The following is a 19650-nucleotide window of genomic DNA, read 5'->3' on the forward strand; positions in this document are numbered from 1 at the left end:
GTTTGAACTCACGTGACTTGCTGCATGCTCTCATTCACGTCCTCCACATTCATAACCCAGCAACGTCGGGTTACTTATTACTGATATCAACCCAAATTGGGTCAAATCAAGCCAGTTTCCTAACCCAACAGTCTCATCCGAGCGTTTGAATTGAAACAATTACCAACGTGTTTTATATGTGTAGGCTATAAAACTACACAGTGAATGTTTTCGGTTGCAAATATAAGATTGTTGTTAGGTCATACATACCACATAATATTAGAATAGGTATCACTTAGTTTCAAAATACTTACAGTAGAAATAATTTGTAATCTTACAGATTATTACTCCTTTATTCCCCAAACTTCACATATTGTTCCCTTATAACTACATGGAGGTACTGAATAGGTACACTGTAATTACAAAAAAGTTACGCTGTAAATTCTGTTTACTTACGCAGTACATTGCGGGTTGTAATCTAAAGCGTTACCCTGTTTCCTGGGAGAGTAGCCTACAATGCCAGTGTTCTGGTGAATTCAGTTCCCATGTTTCCCCTTCGGCACGCATGCTGACCCTATACAGTCTATGATGTTGACAAATAATGCTGACTCACAGCCTGTAAGTACGTTTTCATATTTAAAGGATTTGTCACTGATGATTGAAACGCGAGTTTTGAGCAGTTTAGAGTAGTGCTTGTTGTTTGTCGTTTCTCCGATCACAAATGCAGACATTGTTTTATGTTTACGCGGCGCGGTGCAATGCAATGCGTAAAAAGACAGTATAAGTAATTATAAGCAGTAATGATGTCCCCACTGGATGCTACAAATGCCTCGTTTGTAATGGGTTTCATTGTATCACACTGAATCACAGTATGGTAAGGGGCGTAACATTTCTGTCACATGCTTGAGGTATTCAGCCAATCACAACGCACTGGATAGCTGGCTAATCAGAGCACACCTCACTTTTCAGAATGATGAGCTTTGTAAAAATTGACTCGTTTCAGAAAGGCGGGGCATAGAGGAGAAACAATAATGTGGAAAATAATGTGTTTTTGAACCTTAAACCGCATAAACACATTTCATTACACCAAATACACAAAAATAATGTTCTCTTTTAGCAATGTCATGTCACCACTTAAGCACAGTACTACGGAGCTTTACGTAGCTGTCAGGCCACAGTAGCAGAGCCTGCAGCGGAACAGGAGTGTCAGAGCAAGAGATTACAGAGTTTACACACACACACACACACACACAGTCCTGTTTCCCAGAGTAGCAGCAGAGGACGCCTGTGCTGGGCACATCAACATCAGTTATCCATGCTTTTTTTTTGCTAATGCTGCTAGCAGAATACAGTTAAAGCCCAGCCACTGCGATAAAGCGTTAAGGTGCTTCTGCAGGGTAATGAGGCTAATGAAAATAAAAACTGAAATTAAAATTTAGGTTTAGAGTAGAATACGTTGACATGTCGCACAGTGTGCTTTAAAGGGTTAGTTCACCCTAAAATGAAAATTAGGCTGTGTTTTACTCACCCCAGAGCCATCCTAGGTGTATGACTTTCTTCTTTCAGATGAATCCAGTTGGAGTTATATTAAAAATTGTCTTTGATCTTTCAAGCTGTTTAATGCCACTCAGCAGGTGTTGCTTGCATCAGTCCAAAAGAAATTAAATAAAAAGCGCCCATCCATTAAAAAAAGCATCTCACATGGCTCCGGAGGGCGAACAAAGGCCTCCTGTAGTGAATCGATGCATTTTGTAAAAAAATATCCATATTCAAAACGTAATAATCACTTTAATGTAGCTTGCGCCAACAGTTGTACACGGAAGCAGCTCCGGGCGGATGACGAATGAGTTCAGCGCTGCGCATGTGCTGGTGAGTCTCGTGAAAACCAATGTTTGTTTACAGGATCAAAGGAAGCAAAGTTTCCAACCAGTCTCCTCTTGGCTTATATCAACATTCTTCTTTACAAATACTCGTTTTGTACTTCTAATTAGTGACCGTTGTTTTGTTTTGATCTCTCCGCTGCATTTCCGCATTCGTCACTTCTGAGCGGCACATGCGCAGCGCTGACCTCATACGTCATCCGCCCGGAACTGCTTCCGTTTACAACAGTGAGCGCAAGCTAGATTAAAATGATTATTATATTTTGAATATGGATATTTTTCTTACAAAAACGCTACAGGAGGCCTTCTTTCACCCCCCGGAGCCGTGTGAGACATTTGTTTTTATGGATGGGCACTTTTTATTTCACTTCTTTGGGACTGAAGCACTGCAACACCCGCTGACTGCAATGATAGAGCTTGGAATAGCCAGGACAATTTTTAATCTAACTCCGACTGGATTTGTCTGAAAGAAGTTCGTCTCTTCTGACCGACACATGCGCAGCGCTGACCTCATACGTCATCCGCCCGGAACTGCTTCCGTTTACAACAGTGAGCGCAAGCTAGATTAAAATGATTATTATATTTTGAATATGGATATTTTTCTTACAAAAACGCTACAGGAGGCCTTCTTTCACCCCCCGGAGCCGTGTGAGACATTTGTTTTTATGGATGGGCACTTTTTATTTCACTTCTTTGGGACTGAAGCACTGCAACACCCGCTGACTGCAATGATAGAGCTTGGAATAGCCAGGACAATTTTTAATCTAACTCCGACTGGATTTGTCTGAAAGAAGAAAGTCATATACACCTAGGATGGCTCTGGGGTGAGTAAAACACAGCCTAATTTTCATTTTTGGGTGAACTAACCCTTTAAATGATCTTAAAAGATTGCTGAAATTGCACAGTCGTAATAAGACCATTTTAGGACTGGCTATAATAAGTGGCCTGTATTGTAAGTCACTATGGGTAAAACATCTTCTAAAGATAAATTATTCATTAACCACTTCTGTCATTTCTTGCAGGGCATAAGCAGCCTCTTCAGCTCTCTGAAGGTGGTGCGTTTGTTGCGACTCGGCCGTGTGGCCCGTAAGCTGGATCATTACATTGAATACGGTGCGGCGGTGCTGCTGTTGCTGGTTTGTGTGTTCGGCCTGGCTGCCCACTGGCTGGCCTGTATCTGGTACAGCATTGGAGACTATGAGGTCATAGATGAAGCAAACAACATGGTCCGTAGGGACAGCTGGCTCTATCTTCTGGGAGAATCCGTTGGCACACCATATTGCTTCAATGCCAGTGGCACAGGAAAGTGGGAAGGGGGTCCAAGCAAAGATTCGGTCTACATCACGTCATTGTACTTCACCATGACCAGCCTGACCAGTATTGGCTTCGGGAACATCGCCCCCACAACGGATGGAGAGAAGATCTTCGCCGTGGCCATGATGATGATTGGCTGTGAGTAAAATCCACATTTCTTGACCTCAGCATGACTGTGGCACTACGTAACTTGTATATTTTAGAACAAAAAAGACTGAGAGATCCATTACACTCTAAAAAATGCTAGGTTAAATATAACCCAGCGCTGGGTTAATTGAAAAAAATAATAGAAAAAATGTAACCCAACAGCTGGGTTAGTCCATATTTGACCCAAAATTGGGTTGAAACAACCCAGCATTTTTTAGATTGTAGGGATCAATTTCCTCAAACAACAAACAGTCAGAAAAAGACACTAGTCTGTAGGCTATCAATTATAGTTCAGAAAAAAACCTGTAAAGATGTTTAGGGTCACTGTGTTTGTTGTAAATCTTTGGACTGCAGGTGTGTTCTCACACTGTCAGTGGAATATCAGTTCTATACAGAGCCCTGTTGTGATCTAGATTATATTCTGTCCAGACAGATGTCTTGAGAACACTATGATGAATTACATAATTGCTTAGTTCTGGGAAAGCTCTAATTTCCTGCACTGGCAGAATTCAGAAATGCTTCAGAAAAGCAGTTTTCCAGATTAAATACAACTGGGCTGCATCTGTGACGTGCTGTTGACTACCACAGTAAATACAAGGTCACACATTATTTTAGTGCTCCAGCATTAGGATAAATAATTACAGAGTAATTCTAATTAACTACATGTACGGGTAACAATTTATTTGGATGGTCCACTTTAGAAATTTGGTTGACTATTAGTAACTTTGCATCTACATGTCAGCCAGCAGTCATTGGAGTATTAATAGACAGTCTTTTGGTAATAGTTTATTTTACAATGTTCATGTTACACATATTACACACTGAGGTATGGTCCCACTTACCTTTGTTCAGCGGTGCTTTTTTGCATTTCTACACTATTAACAATGGACAACCTTTTTTTTGCTTGCAAAATCTGACTGAAATGTTGCTAATGTGGCTGCACCGTATCACCATATATTAGCTAAACTGAGAAAAGACTGTATCTTGTTGGTATTGCATCTTGTAGTGTATTCTTGAAGTAAGTGCACATTTTACTCTGGATTTTACCCACTTAAAACCTAAATGTGCTATTGCGTACAGGCACAGTTAGTGTGGTTGTGTGGGGTCTCTGTGGGTTTGCCCTGTTCAAGGCATGAGTGATGCTGCTGGCCGCCTGAGGGTGACGGTGATGCGGAGTGTCATAAAAGTGGGGGGAGACTGACAGAAAGACAGAAGTTCACAGTGTGATCCTGCTGATGCACAGGAAACACAGCAGGCACACATTCAGTCAACGTGACAACGCTTTAGCCACACACACGCACAGGGAGAAGATGATATTAGATTCCACTTAAAGAAAATGAATCCTTTTGCATTACAACAAGGCAAGGCAAGTTTATTTATATAGCACATTTCGTACACAATGGTAATTCAAAGTGCTCTACATAAAATAAAGTAAAATAATCATAAAAAAATAATCACAAAAATAAAACAAGGAATTTAAAAACTTTGAAAATGATTTAAAATGAATTTAAGACAGTAAAAAATAGAAAATGATTATACATACATAAAATACAGTGCACTCAGTTCGGACATCGCACAGTGCTCATTCAATAAATGCACAGGTAAAGAGATGAGTTTTGAGTCTAGATTTAAATGTGACTAATGTTTTAGCACATCTAATCTCTTCTGGAAGCTGATTCCAACTGCGGACTCCAAAATAGCTAAAAGCGGACTCCCCTTGTTTTGAGTGAACCCTTGGTATTTCTAACTAACTCGATCCTAATGATCTGAGTGGTCTGTTAGGTTTATAGTCAGTGAGCATATCTGCAATGTATTTAGGTCGTAGGCCATTGAGTGATTTATAAACAAGTAAAAGTACTTTAAAATCAATCCAAAATGTAACTGGAAGCCAGTGTAGGGAACTGAGGACTGGTGTGATATGCTCAGATTTTCTGGTTCTAGTCAGAATACCTTGAGAACTTCATTTTTGTTTCCAAATGCAATGGCTTCAGTTTTCTCCTTGTTTAACATCCAACTGTTATTTTCATCAATGCATTGGCAGAGGGAGTCAATGAAGCTGTAGTCATTTGGTGATAAGGCTAGGTAAATCTGGGTATCATCAGCATAGCTGTGATAGGCAATTTGGTTCTTTCTCATTATTTTACTTAGTGGCAGCAAATACAGGCTAAACAAGAGCGGTGCAAGAATTGAGCCTTGTGGGACTCCGCATGTCATGGACGTCCACTTAAGACTTATGCTCTCCTATACTCACATAACAACCTAAGCATGACCTGAACAAACCTGAGTTTGTTCAGCTGATTAAAAACTACCTTTTCAATAATCTTGCCTATAAAAGGAAGATTTGATATTGGTCTATAATTGCTCAAAATTGTGTTATCAAGATTGCTCTTTTTCAGAAGGGGCTTAACAACTGCAGTTTTCAGGGAGTCTGGAAACATCCAAGAAAGAAGTGAGACATTCACCACTTCTAAGAGATCTGCTTCCAAACAGTTAAGCACCCTTTTGAAAAAAGGTGTGGGAAGTGTGTCAAGATAGCAGGTTGACGATTTTAGGTGCTGCACTATTTCTTCCAAAATGTTGCTCTCAATTGCTTCAAAAATAGACATAGTATCTTCTTTTTGATATTGCGGTTCTGACCTCTGTCAGAACATTAGTCTTAATCTGTCTGACCTCTGCATAACTTGAGGATGTGCTAATCACCTTCCTGATATTAATGATCTTCTCAGAAAAGAAGGACGCAAACTCATTGCATTTGCTATCGGAGAGCATTTCACTGGCAAGCTGACTTGGGGTGTTTGTCAGTCTCTCAACAGTAGCAAAAAGAGTGCGAGTGTTGTTTAAGTTACTGTTTATAAGGTTTGAGAAGAAACTCTGTCTAGCTGTGGGTAGTTCCACATTGAAAGCACAAAGGCTGTCTTTATAGATGCTATAGTGAATTTCAAGTTTCAATAACATTCTTAAATTTTGAGTTAAAGGAATCAAGGAGACGATCAACAGAGTCTGCAGAAATGCTTGGTGTTAAAGATATAGCCTCCATAAATAGCACACTAGTGTTCTCGTTAATGCATATCTTTCTGACAGAGACAGATCTAGATTCAATGGTAGCAGAGATCAATATATCAAAGAAAATACAGAAGTGATCAGATAGTGCCACGTTCTTAATAACATTGGATGAAATGTTTAGACCTCTACTGATGATTAAATTTATATTATGTTCACGTTTGTGTGTGGGTTCATGCACATGCTGAATCAGGTCAAAAGTGTTTAAAACAGTTATAATTTATTTTGAAGTTTTGATTTCTGCATTATCTATGTGCATATTAAAATCCCCTGCAATAGCAAAACATTCAAACTCTGAGGAAATCATTGATAACATTTCTGTGAACTCTTCAACAAAGGCTGGAGAGTATTTTGGAGGCCTGTAAATAATGATAAACAGAATGCGTAGAGCACCTTTCAGGACAATCCCTAGATATTCAAAAGACAAGTACTGACCAAATGACACTTGCTTGCATTGATAGACATCTTTAAATAGAGCAGCTACACCTCCACCTCTCCTAACAGTCCTGCAAACACTCATGAAAGTAAAGGTTAGGAGGGACGTTTTCATTGAGGACTGTTGCACTGCAGCTGTCTTCCAGCCATGTTTCATTTAGAAACATAAAATCCAGGTTGCTTGTGGTTAAGTCATTGATTAGAAATTATTTATTTTTTTGTGAGTGAATGTTTAAAATAGATTTGTAATCTATCTAGGTGGTTGAATAAAAATATTTGGACTTTATTTAAAAAAATGTAGGTTTCATCAATCAATTTAGCACCAGCAAGCTCGTTAGCTAGACAGTTAGCATCAGCTAACATTATTGACTTATTTTCAGCATGGTTATGAATAAACATTTATATTTGTCTGCTCGGCTAGTTGATCCAGATACATAGTAACTTAGGCTATGTGTGCTGACAAACAATATAAAAACAGATGTCACATAGGGCTAAATGCATAATATTTTAGTAAAACTGCTAATGTTACAGCAGCGGGGAAGATGAACGTGCATGAGTTATTTTAATGTTTTTTGACCTAAAACATAGAAACTCTGATGTTAATGTGTGTGCATTTAAGCATTTCAGTGGGCTTAAACAGATCACCCTTTACAGCAGATTTAGTTCACAAACAACTGACAGCTTTGACCTAAATATGACTTTCAGTTACAATAATTCATCCTAAAATTCGACATTAGTAACTTACTTTTAACAGTATCAGACGCGCGCGCTCACAAGATCTCCCGGTTCTTTACTTGTGAATTCAGTTCACTGGAGACTCGCACTAAACGGATCATTTGAATCAGTGAGTTGTCGACTCAAGAACAGCTACAATCGGATAGTTTCCATCGTTTGGTGCGATTTGCGAACCGATTTAAAAGGTTCATTGAAAAGAATCAGTTCGTTCTTGAATCAGACACCGCTTCTGCGTCTCGGAGCATGTGATATATTATAAGGAGTAACGATAAGTTTTATGAAATGTAGTGAAGTAAAAAGTACGATCTTATGCTTTGGAATGTAGTGAAGTAAAAGTAAAAGTTACTCAAAATAAAACTACTCCAGTAAAGTACAGATACTTGAAAAATGTACTTAAGTACAGTAACGAAGTAAAACTACTTCGTTACTGTCCACCACTTGTGCTGCTGTGTGTAAACAATGGAACAGTCAGTCTGTAAATGGGAGCAGCAAAACTAGGGCCATTGCAAGAATGTGTCTGAATACAGGACAGGACTAAAACGCTAAAACTCTCTCTCTCTCTCTCTCTCTCTCTCAAATTAAATTAAATTTGTGCTTTATTGGCATGACAATTGTTACAATGTATTGTCACAGCATAGTGTTTACATTGAATCTAGAGCAGATATAAAAAAACATGCATATACACTTAAGAAGTAGAACAAATCAACATTTTAGTATTCTATGAAGAATTTAAAATTCAATGTGGTGTGTGTGTGTGTGTGTGTGTGTGTGTGCGTGCGTGCGCGCACATCACTGATTTGTTGACTCCTCTTTTAGTGACAGGCATCAATGTATCTTGCTGCTAGTAAGATACAATTTTGTTTTTCACCTAATAAATATGGAAGTTGTGTTTTATTGTTTAACATTTCAAAGTCAGGGCAAATTTTGGATGAAATTTCTTCCTAATTTCATAGTTTGGGCAGCGGGTGAGGAAGTGTTGCTATGTGGGTACAGTAAGGGCAGATGCGGCTCTCTTTGGGCAGCCAGTACTGCCGATATCTGCCCGTCTCTATAGTCAGAGTATGATTGCTCAGTCTGTACCTCGTCATTCATCTTCTTAATTTACATTAAGTTAGATAGCTGCTGTTAGTCATGTTAGTTTGTTTGTTTTTGCAGCTTCAGGACCGTCTGAATCAGGGGACTGTTTTTCAGTGTTCATTTCATGGCTTTTAAGGGCTTTAAAATGGTAAGAGTTGAGGTCACTCATGTTTAGGTGTTTCCAAAATTTGATGGCTCCTTTCTCAAAGCGCATTAGTAGAGGGTATTGGCCTAATTCTGCCCTGCATGCGTTGTTCGGTGTGCTCCTCTGTACTCTTAGGATACTCTTACAGAACTCAGCATGCAGGGCTTCAATTGGATTGTTGTCCTATTTTTCAAATTCATGATTTAGGAGAGGACCCCACACTTCACTGCCATATAATGCAATAGGTTCTATGACTGATTGGAATATTTTGAGCCAGATTCTGATTGAAAGTTCAATTTGGATTATTTTTTAATGACATAGAAAGCCGTTCTTGCATTCACAGCTAAATTTAGCTTACCAGTTGCACTTATTTTCAGCCCGAGGTATGTGTAGTTGGTGGTATATTCATGTCTAGGATGTCTAGGTTCTGCTGTAAACCCTGTTCTGTTGAAGACAGAAGAACCAGATTATCTGCAAACAGCAAGAGCTTTATGTTGGAGTCATGTAGTGTGAGGCCAGGTGCTGCTGATTGTTCCAGGAGTTTCGCCAATTCGTTAATGTAGATATTGAAGAGGGTCAGTGATAGAGGACAGCCCTGCCTTACACCCCGTCCTTGAGAGAAGAATTCTGTTTGTTTATTTCCAATTTTAATTGCGCATTGATTGTTTGAATACATTGTTTTTATGATATTGTATGTTTTACCCCTGATACCTGATTCTAGAAGTGTTGACAGCAGACCTCCATGCCAAATTGAGTCAAAGGCCTTTTGGAAATCTACAAAGCAAGCATATATTTTGGTTTTGTTTTGGTTAACGTATTTGTTGATCAGGGTGTGTAGAGTGAAGATGTGGTCTGTTGTTCTATAATTTGGTGAGAATCCAATCTGACTTTTGCTGAGGACACTGTGCTCTGTGAGGAAGTGTACAAGTCTTGTGTTGATGATACTGCAGAACAGCTTCCCCAGATTACTGCTTACACAGATGCCTCTGTAATTTTTTGGGTCTGATTTGTCTCCACTCTTGAATATGGGCGTTTTGAGTCCTTTGTTCCATATGTCAGGGAAATAACCAACACTCAGAACCAAGTTGAACAGTTTCATTTTGGCCAATTTGTGATTTGTATTTTTAAGCATATCATTTAGGATGCCGTCTGGTCCACTTGCCTTTTTTTGTTGTCAGAGCCTGTACTTTATCCATCAGCTCTTTTTCTGTGATCGGGTAATCTAGTGGATTTTGGTATTCGCCAATTATGTAATCTATATGGTTTAATTCTGGTTCTGTATTCATGTTTATTTTGCAATAAAGTTGTTCAAAGTGATTTTCCCAGGTGCTTATGTTTTGTATAATTATTTCTTCATGGTTCTTTTTATTCAGAAGATTCCAAAAACTGTTTGACTTGACAGATTCTTCAATTGTTTTCAGCTGGTTTTGGATGTACTGTTCTTTCTTCTTTCTGAGTGTATTTTTATATTTTTTAAGCTCTTCATAATAATGTAGACGTGAATCTAAACTGTCTGGTTGTCTGTGTTTTTGATTTGCAAGCTGCCTTCATTTTTTCTTTGTTCTTTTACAAAAATAAATTTGTTCTCTTGTTATTGCTTATGAGTTTTCTTAGTGGTTTTGCTATTGTTGCCAAATAATCAGATATGTAATTTATGTTTTCTACAGCCAGATTTACACCGTATTCATTATGATTAAATGTTTTCTATAAAGTTATCCATAAGTATACATTGGTATACATTGGTCATTTGCAGTCAGGTATTTTTTCAGTGTTGTTTTGGACCCATCAGTACGTTTTTTCTAATATTATATGGCTTACTGGGTTGTGGATGTATGTTAGCATTTTCTTTCCTTTTTAAACATACAGTTTGACTTTGGTCTGATAGGGGTGTCAGTGGTTTGACCGTGAATGCTTTGAAAGAGAATAAATTCTGTGATCATATAATCAACTGTTGAGCAACCATGAAATGAACTGTAGGTGTATCTTCCTGGAGAATCCCCTCTCACCCTGCCATTGACCAGGTACAGACCGAGGCTTCGACAGAGCTCAAGTAGAAGTTTCCCACTTTTATTTATTTGGGAATCCGAGTTATTCCTTGAAAAATTTACAATATTTAGTTGAAAGCTTTGTCCAAATATATAAATATTATCACTCTCTCTCACACATACACACACACGCACGCACACACTCACACTCGCACACTCTCACACTAGCACACGCACGCACATGCTCAAGCACTCGCACACACACACACATGCACTATGTGGCTATGCTTCTGTTTCATGTACACACTTCCTGAAATTACAGTATATTCCAGGTCAATCATTGCATTAATTTCACAGTAATTTCACAGTGGGACTTCTCTTGTATCTAACTGCACTCTCAGAATTTTCTTGTAAGCAAACAGCATCATGCTGTGTTTCTACAGTGCAGATGTACTCTGAAGGTTCCCAGCATGCAATGCAACATCAATAAATCATGCTGTAGTTTTTAAATTCTTGTTGGTTTTATTTGTGCTACTGAACTTGTTTTTGGTTCACTTTTAGCAGTTTGTGTTGTTGGTTTATTCTGTAATGTTGGTTTATGTTGTAAGTGTTGCTTTTATTTGTTGAGTGTTATTATTGTTGTGTTTTGTGTGTCGAGTATTGATGATGTCACATCTTTCAAAGACATTTCTCAGCAGACGCTTCACTATTGTGAAAGATCCATCCACAAACAGTTATTGATATAAAATAAGTTATTGATTAATCTAAAATAAAATCTTCATGTTTATGCTAAGAATAGTTTGACTTAAAGTCAGGCAATTCGCTTATTTCATATTCTAGCGTGTGATCATTTTAACAAATGTTTTCATTTGTCACACTTCTGACATGACTAGAGAAGAAATTTGAATATGAATATAAAGGTCAAAGAGCCCAAACTAATAAGATCACCAATCACTATTATGGTGACTTCAAAACAAGTACAGTAGTATATAACAATTTCTCACAGATGCAGTTAAAGACAACTTTATAATGTGAATTCACAGTAAATCAAGAGCAGTACATAACTGATGTTAGCATCATTCTGCTGTTTATTCACAGCCATTTGTAAGAAAATGACCAGGCATACATTGTTTTCACAGTATATTTCTGACTACAGTATTTTATTGTAAAATAATACTCTTTAATCCTGTAAATCCCTGGCAATTTTTTACAGTGTATATGTATCACATGCGAGTAACATTTTTACATTGTATTTAAATGGTTATATTTGTGTATTATTTATTCACAAAATACAAAATATAGATTTGTAGTAGTCTGACTTTATTCATAGACCCCTGGAGACCCTCATGACTGTGTCAAGGTCAATGAGAATTAAATTAATTAAAATAGTAAAACTAATTATCATGATGTGTACACTTACAATCAAGATATAAGTCAATCTGTCACTGTGTTAACTACATTTTCTTTAATGTTTGTGCCATCTAACATTTTTGAACCATTATTTAAAAACCATTATTAACAAAAAAGGAAAACTTGTAAAGAAAGTGTATATGTATTTTTGACATATTTTCCAGAATAATACTTTGCCAGTATTGATTCTGTGCTTTTGCGGCTCTGTAGTTTTACTTATGAGAGAGAAGGGCAGAGAGAGAGAGAGAGAGAGAGAGAGAGCTCTCATACGGTCCTGACAACCTCTCTTCTCTGTTTGTTACTTGCTTTTCTTCGTCTCTTCTCACCCTGGAGGCTCATTGGAAGAGAACACAGAAACCATTAAAGTGATGATTATTTCATTAACAAAGCCCTTTGAGAGTGGGAGGGGTGTCATTAATGGTGTTTGGTTTGTTTAAATATGCACTCAAAATGCTTTAGAGCATGAAAAAGGTGCCATTTATTGATTTTCTTTTTTTTGTGACTTTCAGAAACAACATTTTCTGTTCAATCTGAAAGAAAAAAAAATGTTATGTGCTGCCAAACAATCATAACCAATAAGGAGATAGTTGATGTTTCACATATGGCTATATATGGAGCAAGACCGTAATATTTCATTGTGGACAGGGCTATCCAGAGCTACACTACAAAAATAGCAAACAAGCAACAAAATTCACTTGTCACTTGTTGTAGCTGCTGGTAACTGGTTAGGGTAAAAACGCAGGATCACACAGGACCTGTAGCTTCTGTACAGTGCCTTTAATGATGCAACAAACTTTTGTGTCTGACTGTGGTTATATCATTAACTACAGAGTCTCGTACAGCTTGTCTTGCATGAGAGAGCGTCTCGTCTCTGTGGAGGCTGTTAACACATTACTGCGCTGTGATTACAGGGCCATTGTCATGATGTGACTGTTGTGAATTGGGCCCTGCCCTGGCAGAAACTGAGCTAATGTGATCCATAGAGAGGTGAGGAATAACATAAAACTTCAAGTTATGAGGCAAAATTTAAATTTTTTTTCCAAATCGTCTTTTGTTGACCAAAAATCACCACACTCTTGTCTTTAGATTTGGTACAGTATCGTGTCAAATGATACCCAGTTTTCATTTGGCACAAACCGTGACATGTCATACTAGTGCCTATCCCAGGGTCTCAGGTCGTACTCAGGGAACGGACCATTCCATCATAGGGCAAAACACTACCCAGGCTCATTGGAAATACCTGCCTCTATATGTTTCTAGAAAACTAAAAAAAAAAAAAACTTCTATGTGTAAAAGAAAATGCTGCAGTTTTCAGTCGAAATGAACACCGGAGGCAGTAAAAGTCTGACAACTTTTATTCCTTTTCACACAAGTGTGATTTACGGGCCTAGAGTTTCGATTAGGAAAGACTCATTTTCACACAGTTCCTTTCACAATATTGACTTCAAAACTATTTTAACATGCTGCAAGATTTGAAAACTGATACTTTTGAACATAAGCATTACACAAACAGCTTCACATGTATGGGTTTTCTAACGCAGTCGGTTTGCTCGGTGAAGTGCTCCAGTACAAATCCCGAGAAACTACAGCTCGACAAAACAGCTCAAACCCATGTAGAAGGAAGTTAAAACAGCATGGTTGCACAGTTGTTTAGGGTTTGGTGTAGGGGGTATGTTATTTTCCAACACTATAGAGCATTGACCTTTTAGCGACATTCACCGGGCATTTGAATTCTGAACTGTGGCAATACAGTCCTAAAACAACATAATAAACATGCAGCAATGCATGCCTGTACCAACATGATAAAAATGTGGCATTTTGAATCGACCACTTACTGGACATTTCACTTTGAAATGTAAGCTACATAATATCAGTTGCAGAAACGCTGCCGCAAGCATGAGCCTGGGTTGGTGAAAAGAGACATTAACTTTAAAAATGTGGAACTAAACTGTGCTGTGCAACTAAACTTTGTTAGCAGGTGCAATGGTGCTGCTCTAAATACTCTAATAGAGAGTTACACAGCACAATCCCCAGAGTTAAATCAACTCTGTTCAGAGAACATTTGGTCCCACTAGAAATAGCGTTAAGTAACACTGAAGCAGAGTTAAAGTTAATGAGATAACACTGAAGCAGAGATAACTTTAGAGAGTTCAGAGAGTTACTTTAACACTATTTCTAGTGGGACCAAATTTTCTCTGAACAGAGTTGATTTAACTCTGGGGATTGTGCTGTGTAAGAGACAAGTCAAGTCACCTTTATTTGTATAGCACTTTTAACAATACAGATTGTGTTAAAGCAACTGAACGGCATTAATTAGAAAAATAGAGTCAATAATGCAAAATGACAATAGTAAACACTCATTTTTCAGTTAAAGACAGTTCATCATTGAATTCAGTGATGTCATCATCCAGCTCAGTTCAGTTTAAATAGTATCTTTGCAATCAAGTCAACGATATCGCTGGAAATGAAGTGTCCCCAACTAAGCAAGCCAGAGGCCACAGCAGCAAGGAACCAAAACTCCATCGGTGACAGAATGGAGAAAAAAACCTTAGGAGAAACCAGGCTCAGTCGGGGGGCCAGTTCTCCACTGACCAGACAAAACCAGCAGTTCAATTTCAGGCTGCAGCAAAGTCACATTGTGTAGAGGACTCATCTGGTTCCTGTGGTCGTCTGAGACAAGGTCTTTACAGGGGATCTGTATCTCATCTAGTTGTCCTGGTCTCCGCTGTCTTTCAGGGCTGTGGAGGTCCTTTCTAGGTGCTGATCCACCATCTGGTCTGAATACATACTGGATCCGGGTGACTGCAGTGACCATCTGATCTGGATACAGACTGGATCTGGTGGCTACAGTGACCTCGGAATAAGAGAGAAACAGACTGCCCCAGCACTCTATAACTGTCCCAGCTATTCAAAACTGTGATTGCTATACCAGAAAAAAGGGGGGGATTAGTATATTTGCAAAGGGTCTAATTGGTTATTGGGTGTAAGACTGCCCAAAACAGTCTAAATTCCTTTTCCAAATGTGTATTAAACCATTTTCACTCCATAGTTACAAGCAATCATTTATAAAAGCACCAACAAACAACCTCACCCAGGGCTGACAAAAAGAATAAAATTAAGCAATGAAACAACATCCAGTGGAAATGTGCAAAGGCTTGAATGTGAAATGTCCCATAATCTGTAGATTAGCCAAACCAGTACAGGTCAATGGTTGTAGTTCATGAATAAATCAACTGTCTTATCTGATGATTAGTTGATTTCTGTATTTGTAGAAGTCCTTGAAGTAGGGGGCCAGGAACGCTTTGGGTATAATCCTTGAGCATTTGCAATAATGCACTAAAAAGAACTCCACAGTTGTGCATCCACACAGCAACATGGTTGTAAACATGCTAGCCTCAGCATGCATTGCATTACAATTAATCACAAGAAGAGGCAAAACAAGAAAATCCTCTAGAAAAGAGAACAACCAGTCAGAGTCCATAAACCAAACAAACATGGTATACAAATCATTGCAAAATAACCTTCATAAGCTTTCACCAAGATTCTACAAAATACAACAATGGGTGACATAAAACATCAAACTTACGGTTGAGCAGCAAACAAAATGTTTCTCAAACCAGGATTGTTTGTAGCACAGCAAGAAACCATGTGGAGTTCAAACTGAGTCTCTCTCTCACTCGACTGCTTCCTTCATACATAAATGGTAGAGCTACTAGGGCCACCTAATGGTCCGGAAGAACATAGCACACCAAGATAATACAAAATGAACCTTGTGACCGGCTATGACAGTTACATATCCCCCCTTAATTGGAAAGAGATTCAACAGTACCATAATACGGCTTCAAGTTTTGAACATGAAAAGTATCTACATGATCAGGGTCACCTCCAAAAGATACTGAATAATTCACCTGGCCAAGGCATTTGATCACTTTAGTAGGACCTTTCCACTTCGGAGCAAGCTTGGCCATAAAACCATCACTGGCTCGTGACAGGGGATGCCTACGAACCCAAACCAAGTCTCCGACCTGGAAGAGAGCTAGTCGTCTTCGTAAGTTGTAGTAATAACGTTGTTTTTCTTGGGCTCGTTCCACATTCCTCTGCACAGTCTTGATCAACTCCTTGTACCTCTCCAGAACGGGGTAGGCTGGGCTGTCTGTGTCAGGTGTTCTAAGAATTGCCCTTTCTAAAGGACCTTTCAACTTTCGACCCAGCATGACTTCGGCTGGAGTAAATCTGGTACTCTCTTGCCATGCCGAATTAAATGGCAAAACGAAACTCTGCCAGCCATTTATCCCAATGCCAGTGGTGGTCTTAAACATAGGATACGATCATGGTTTTGAGAGTACGGTTGATCCGCTCTGTGAGGTTTGTCTGAGGATGTGCTGTTGTGGCCAGTTTTTGGAATAACACTCCATTGCTTGCAGACTAGACAGATTAGTTGCGAGGCGAATTGAGTTCCTCGGTCGGATACCAGATACATTCGTCCACCAGGATTGCGTGCGATCGCGACCCGCAAAGGAAACAACTCCACCCATTTGGAGCAGTAGTCCACTATTACCAAAAGGTGCTCATTCGGTTTTGAACTTTTGGGGAATGGTCCCATGAGGTCAACTCCCAACATGTGCCCGGGTTCCACTACTGGTGTAGACTGCATGTGGCCTGCTAGTTTTGAAATGGATGGTTTGTATTGCTGACATACCTGGCACTCCTTACAATGTTTCCATACATCTGACCGTAGAGTAGGCCAGTAGCAAATGTCTACAAGTCTTAACAGAGTTTTGAGCCTGTCAAGATGTCCACTTAGTGGGTTGTTGTGTGCGTGGTTGAGAAAACTGTCTTAAACCGGTAGGAATGACTAATTGAAGTTTGGGCCCTTTCGGTCTTTGCGGCATGCTGCGGAACAGAAATCCATTTTCCAACACGTAATGAATGCGAGTGAGATCTGGGTCAGTGGATGCTTTGGCCTTTATGATGAGTTCTTGTATTTCTGCGTCTTCCTGTTGGGCTTTTGCGATATCGGATCATTCAATGGGAAATGAAGAGAAAGTGGTTGAAGCATCCTGGGACTTTACCGGTGACAGCATAGTCAGTGGAGAGGTATCCGGGAAACTGCGTGACAGTGTATCACCTTTACGATATTTGACGGTGAAATCAAACTCTTGCAAGCGAATTGACCAACGGATCAGACGTGAAGAGGGTTTTGGGTGATTGAATACCCAAGTTAAAGCAGCATGATCAGTTATCACTTCGAAAGGTCTTCCTTCCAATAAGGCCTCCATTTTTCAATAGCCCATATCACTGCGCAGCACTCCTTCTCCGAAACGGAGTACGATTTCTCAGCTCCTTGCAGTAGACGTGAGGCATAGGCAACGACATGTTCGACACAGTCTATATCTTGAGTCAAGATCGCTCCCAAACCAACATCACTGGCATCAGTCTGGACTCTGAAAGATATTGACAAATCCGGAGCAATTAAAACTGGGGCGCTGGTTAGTTCATGTTTGATCAACTCAAAAGAACTCTGACACTCCTCTGTCCAAGTCCATGTAGCTCCCTTCCTTTTCAAGGCATGCAACAGGGCAGCTTTCTCAGAAAATTGAGGGATGAATCGGTGGTACCATCCGGCTAGACCTAAGAAACGTTGCACTTCTTTTAGGGACTTGGGAACAGGAAAGTTGGCAACAGCTTCAACTTTAGCAGGGTCAGTTTTAATTCCATCTGCTGAGATTACATGCCCCAAAAACTTTAAAGAGTTCTGCATCAGGTTACACTTTTGGAGGTTTAAGGTGAGACCTGCATGGTTCAGACACTGGAAGATTTCTCTAAGGTGGGCTAGATGCTCTTCCTCTGACTTGGAGTGAACCACTGCATCGTCGATGTACACAAAACAACTCTTACCCCTCACATCCTTCAGTATCAACTCCATCAGTCGCTGAAATGTAGCTGCGGCGTTTTTGAGGCCAAAAGGTAAACGAAGAAATATATATAAATCATATAATCCTGAAGATGTAGCAAATGCAGTTTTGGGAATACTGTCTGGCTCCATCTCAACTTGCCAATACCCGCTTTTGAGATCAAGGGTACTGAAAATAGCAGCTCCATGCAGATATTCCAGAATCTCATGTATTTGAGGCATGGGGGTAACCGCCCAAGTATGTTTGTGAGTTTAAACCTCTGAAATCAACACCGAATCGCTGACCACCTCCCTTCTTTGGTACCAAGACCATGGGTGCTGCCCATGGAGAAAGTGAGGGTCTAATGATCTTTTTGTCCAGCATTACCTTAATTTCCTTTTCAATGAACTGTTGTTTCTCATGTGATACTCTGTATGGTCTTTTACAGCTGGGTACTTCATTGGTGGTAATGACGCTGTGCTTGACTATGTCAGTGCGTCCTATTTCGCTGGTGCAAACAGTGGGCCATTCTTTCATCAAATGCTTGAGTTGTGACTGACATTATGGAGTCGTGTCTGCATTGGTGATCAGTTGCTGGATAAATGACTGGGTTTCTGATGACTCTTCTGGCAAAGGTAAGGCAAGGTAGAACGAGAGCAATGCATTGGGGGAATTGACAGGCATGAATGAGAATGTTTCTTCTCTTCCGTGATCCAAGGCAGGCAAGATATACTGAGCATTAAGAAAATCCAACTTGATTCCCGTAGTCATCAGAAAATCCATACCCAAGACGACCGGTACAGTGAAATCCTCATCCTTCATTACATACAATGTCAAATCATACCTCCTTCTTTGCATTTCACATTCACAATTCCACAAACCTAAAGCATATAAAACTTGGCCATTGGCTTGTTTGAATGTTTGCCCTCGGCTGGAACTCAACTGCTCTTGGCGTTTCATCTGCTTCCAACAGGATTCTTGTATGAGAGTTAGTGAGTACCAGTATCTATCATAGCTTGAAAATATCTTCCACGAATCAATATTGGCAGGGTGATCACCTTCAAATTGAATATACTAGCATTAGGAACAGCCTGCAGAATACGAGCATGTGAGGGATTCGACTTGTGATAGGTACCTTGGTCAGTTTGGTTTCAGCATTGGCCTGGCTCCAATACTTCTTGGCCTCCTCAAAGTCCCTCTCAATTTGTGTTCCAACTCTTACCAATTCCCCCACCTCTTTCACGGTGCCCCTAAACAGACTTGCAAGTCGAGGATTGCAGTTTCTTAAAATCGACTGTACAATCTCCTTCTCAGCCATTCCCTTCTTCCACCACAAACACAAAGCACGATAATGGTAAGCAAAATCTCGGATAGATTCTTTTGGCCCTTGCTTCCTTTCCATTAGGAGCTTAGCAGCTTCGGCTTCGTAGTCATCAGACAAGAAGGCGTGCAAGAAATCTTGCCTGAACTGATCCCAAGTAAAAATGTGTCTCCTTTCTGCTAGCCACCAGTCTTTAGCTGTCCCCTTCAACACTGAAGTGAGAGAAGCTAGAATCTCTGAGTCCCCAAGCGGTCTGAGTGCAAAATAC

The 19650-nt window shown here is 39.6% G+C and overlaps 1 protein-coding gene across 1 annotated transcript in view; it reads left to right on the plus strand.

The window, feature by feature from the left end:
- kcnh1b (potassium voltage-gated channel, subfamily H (eag-related), member 1b) overlaps positions 1-19650 on the plus strand; it is a 112446-nt gene that overhangs the window by 16251 nt on the left and 76545 nt on the right. The window contains exon 7 of the mRNA XM_016256774.1: positions 2882-3311. Coding sequence (XP_016112260.1) covers positions 2882-3311 — 430 coding nt within the window. The remainder of the gene's footprint in view (positions 1-2881; positions 3312-19650) is intronic.

The sequence above is a fragment of the Sinocyclocheilus grahami genome, unplaced genomic scaffold, assembly GCF_001515645.1.
Source record: "Sinocyclocheilus grahami isolate Dianchi unplaced genomic scaffold, SAMN03320097.WGS_v1.1 scaffold1474.1, whole genome shotgun sequence".
Classification (NCBI taxonomy): Eukaryota; Metazoa; Chordata; class Actinopteri; order Cypriniformes; family Cyprinidae; genus Sinocyclocheilus; species Sinocyclocheilus grahami.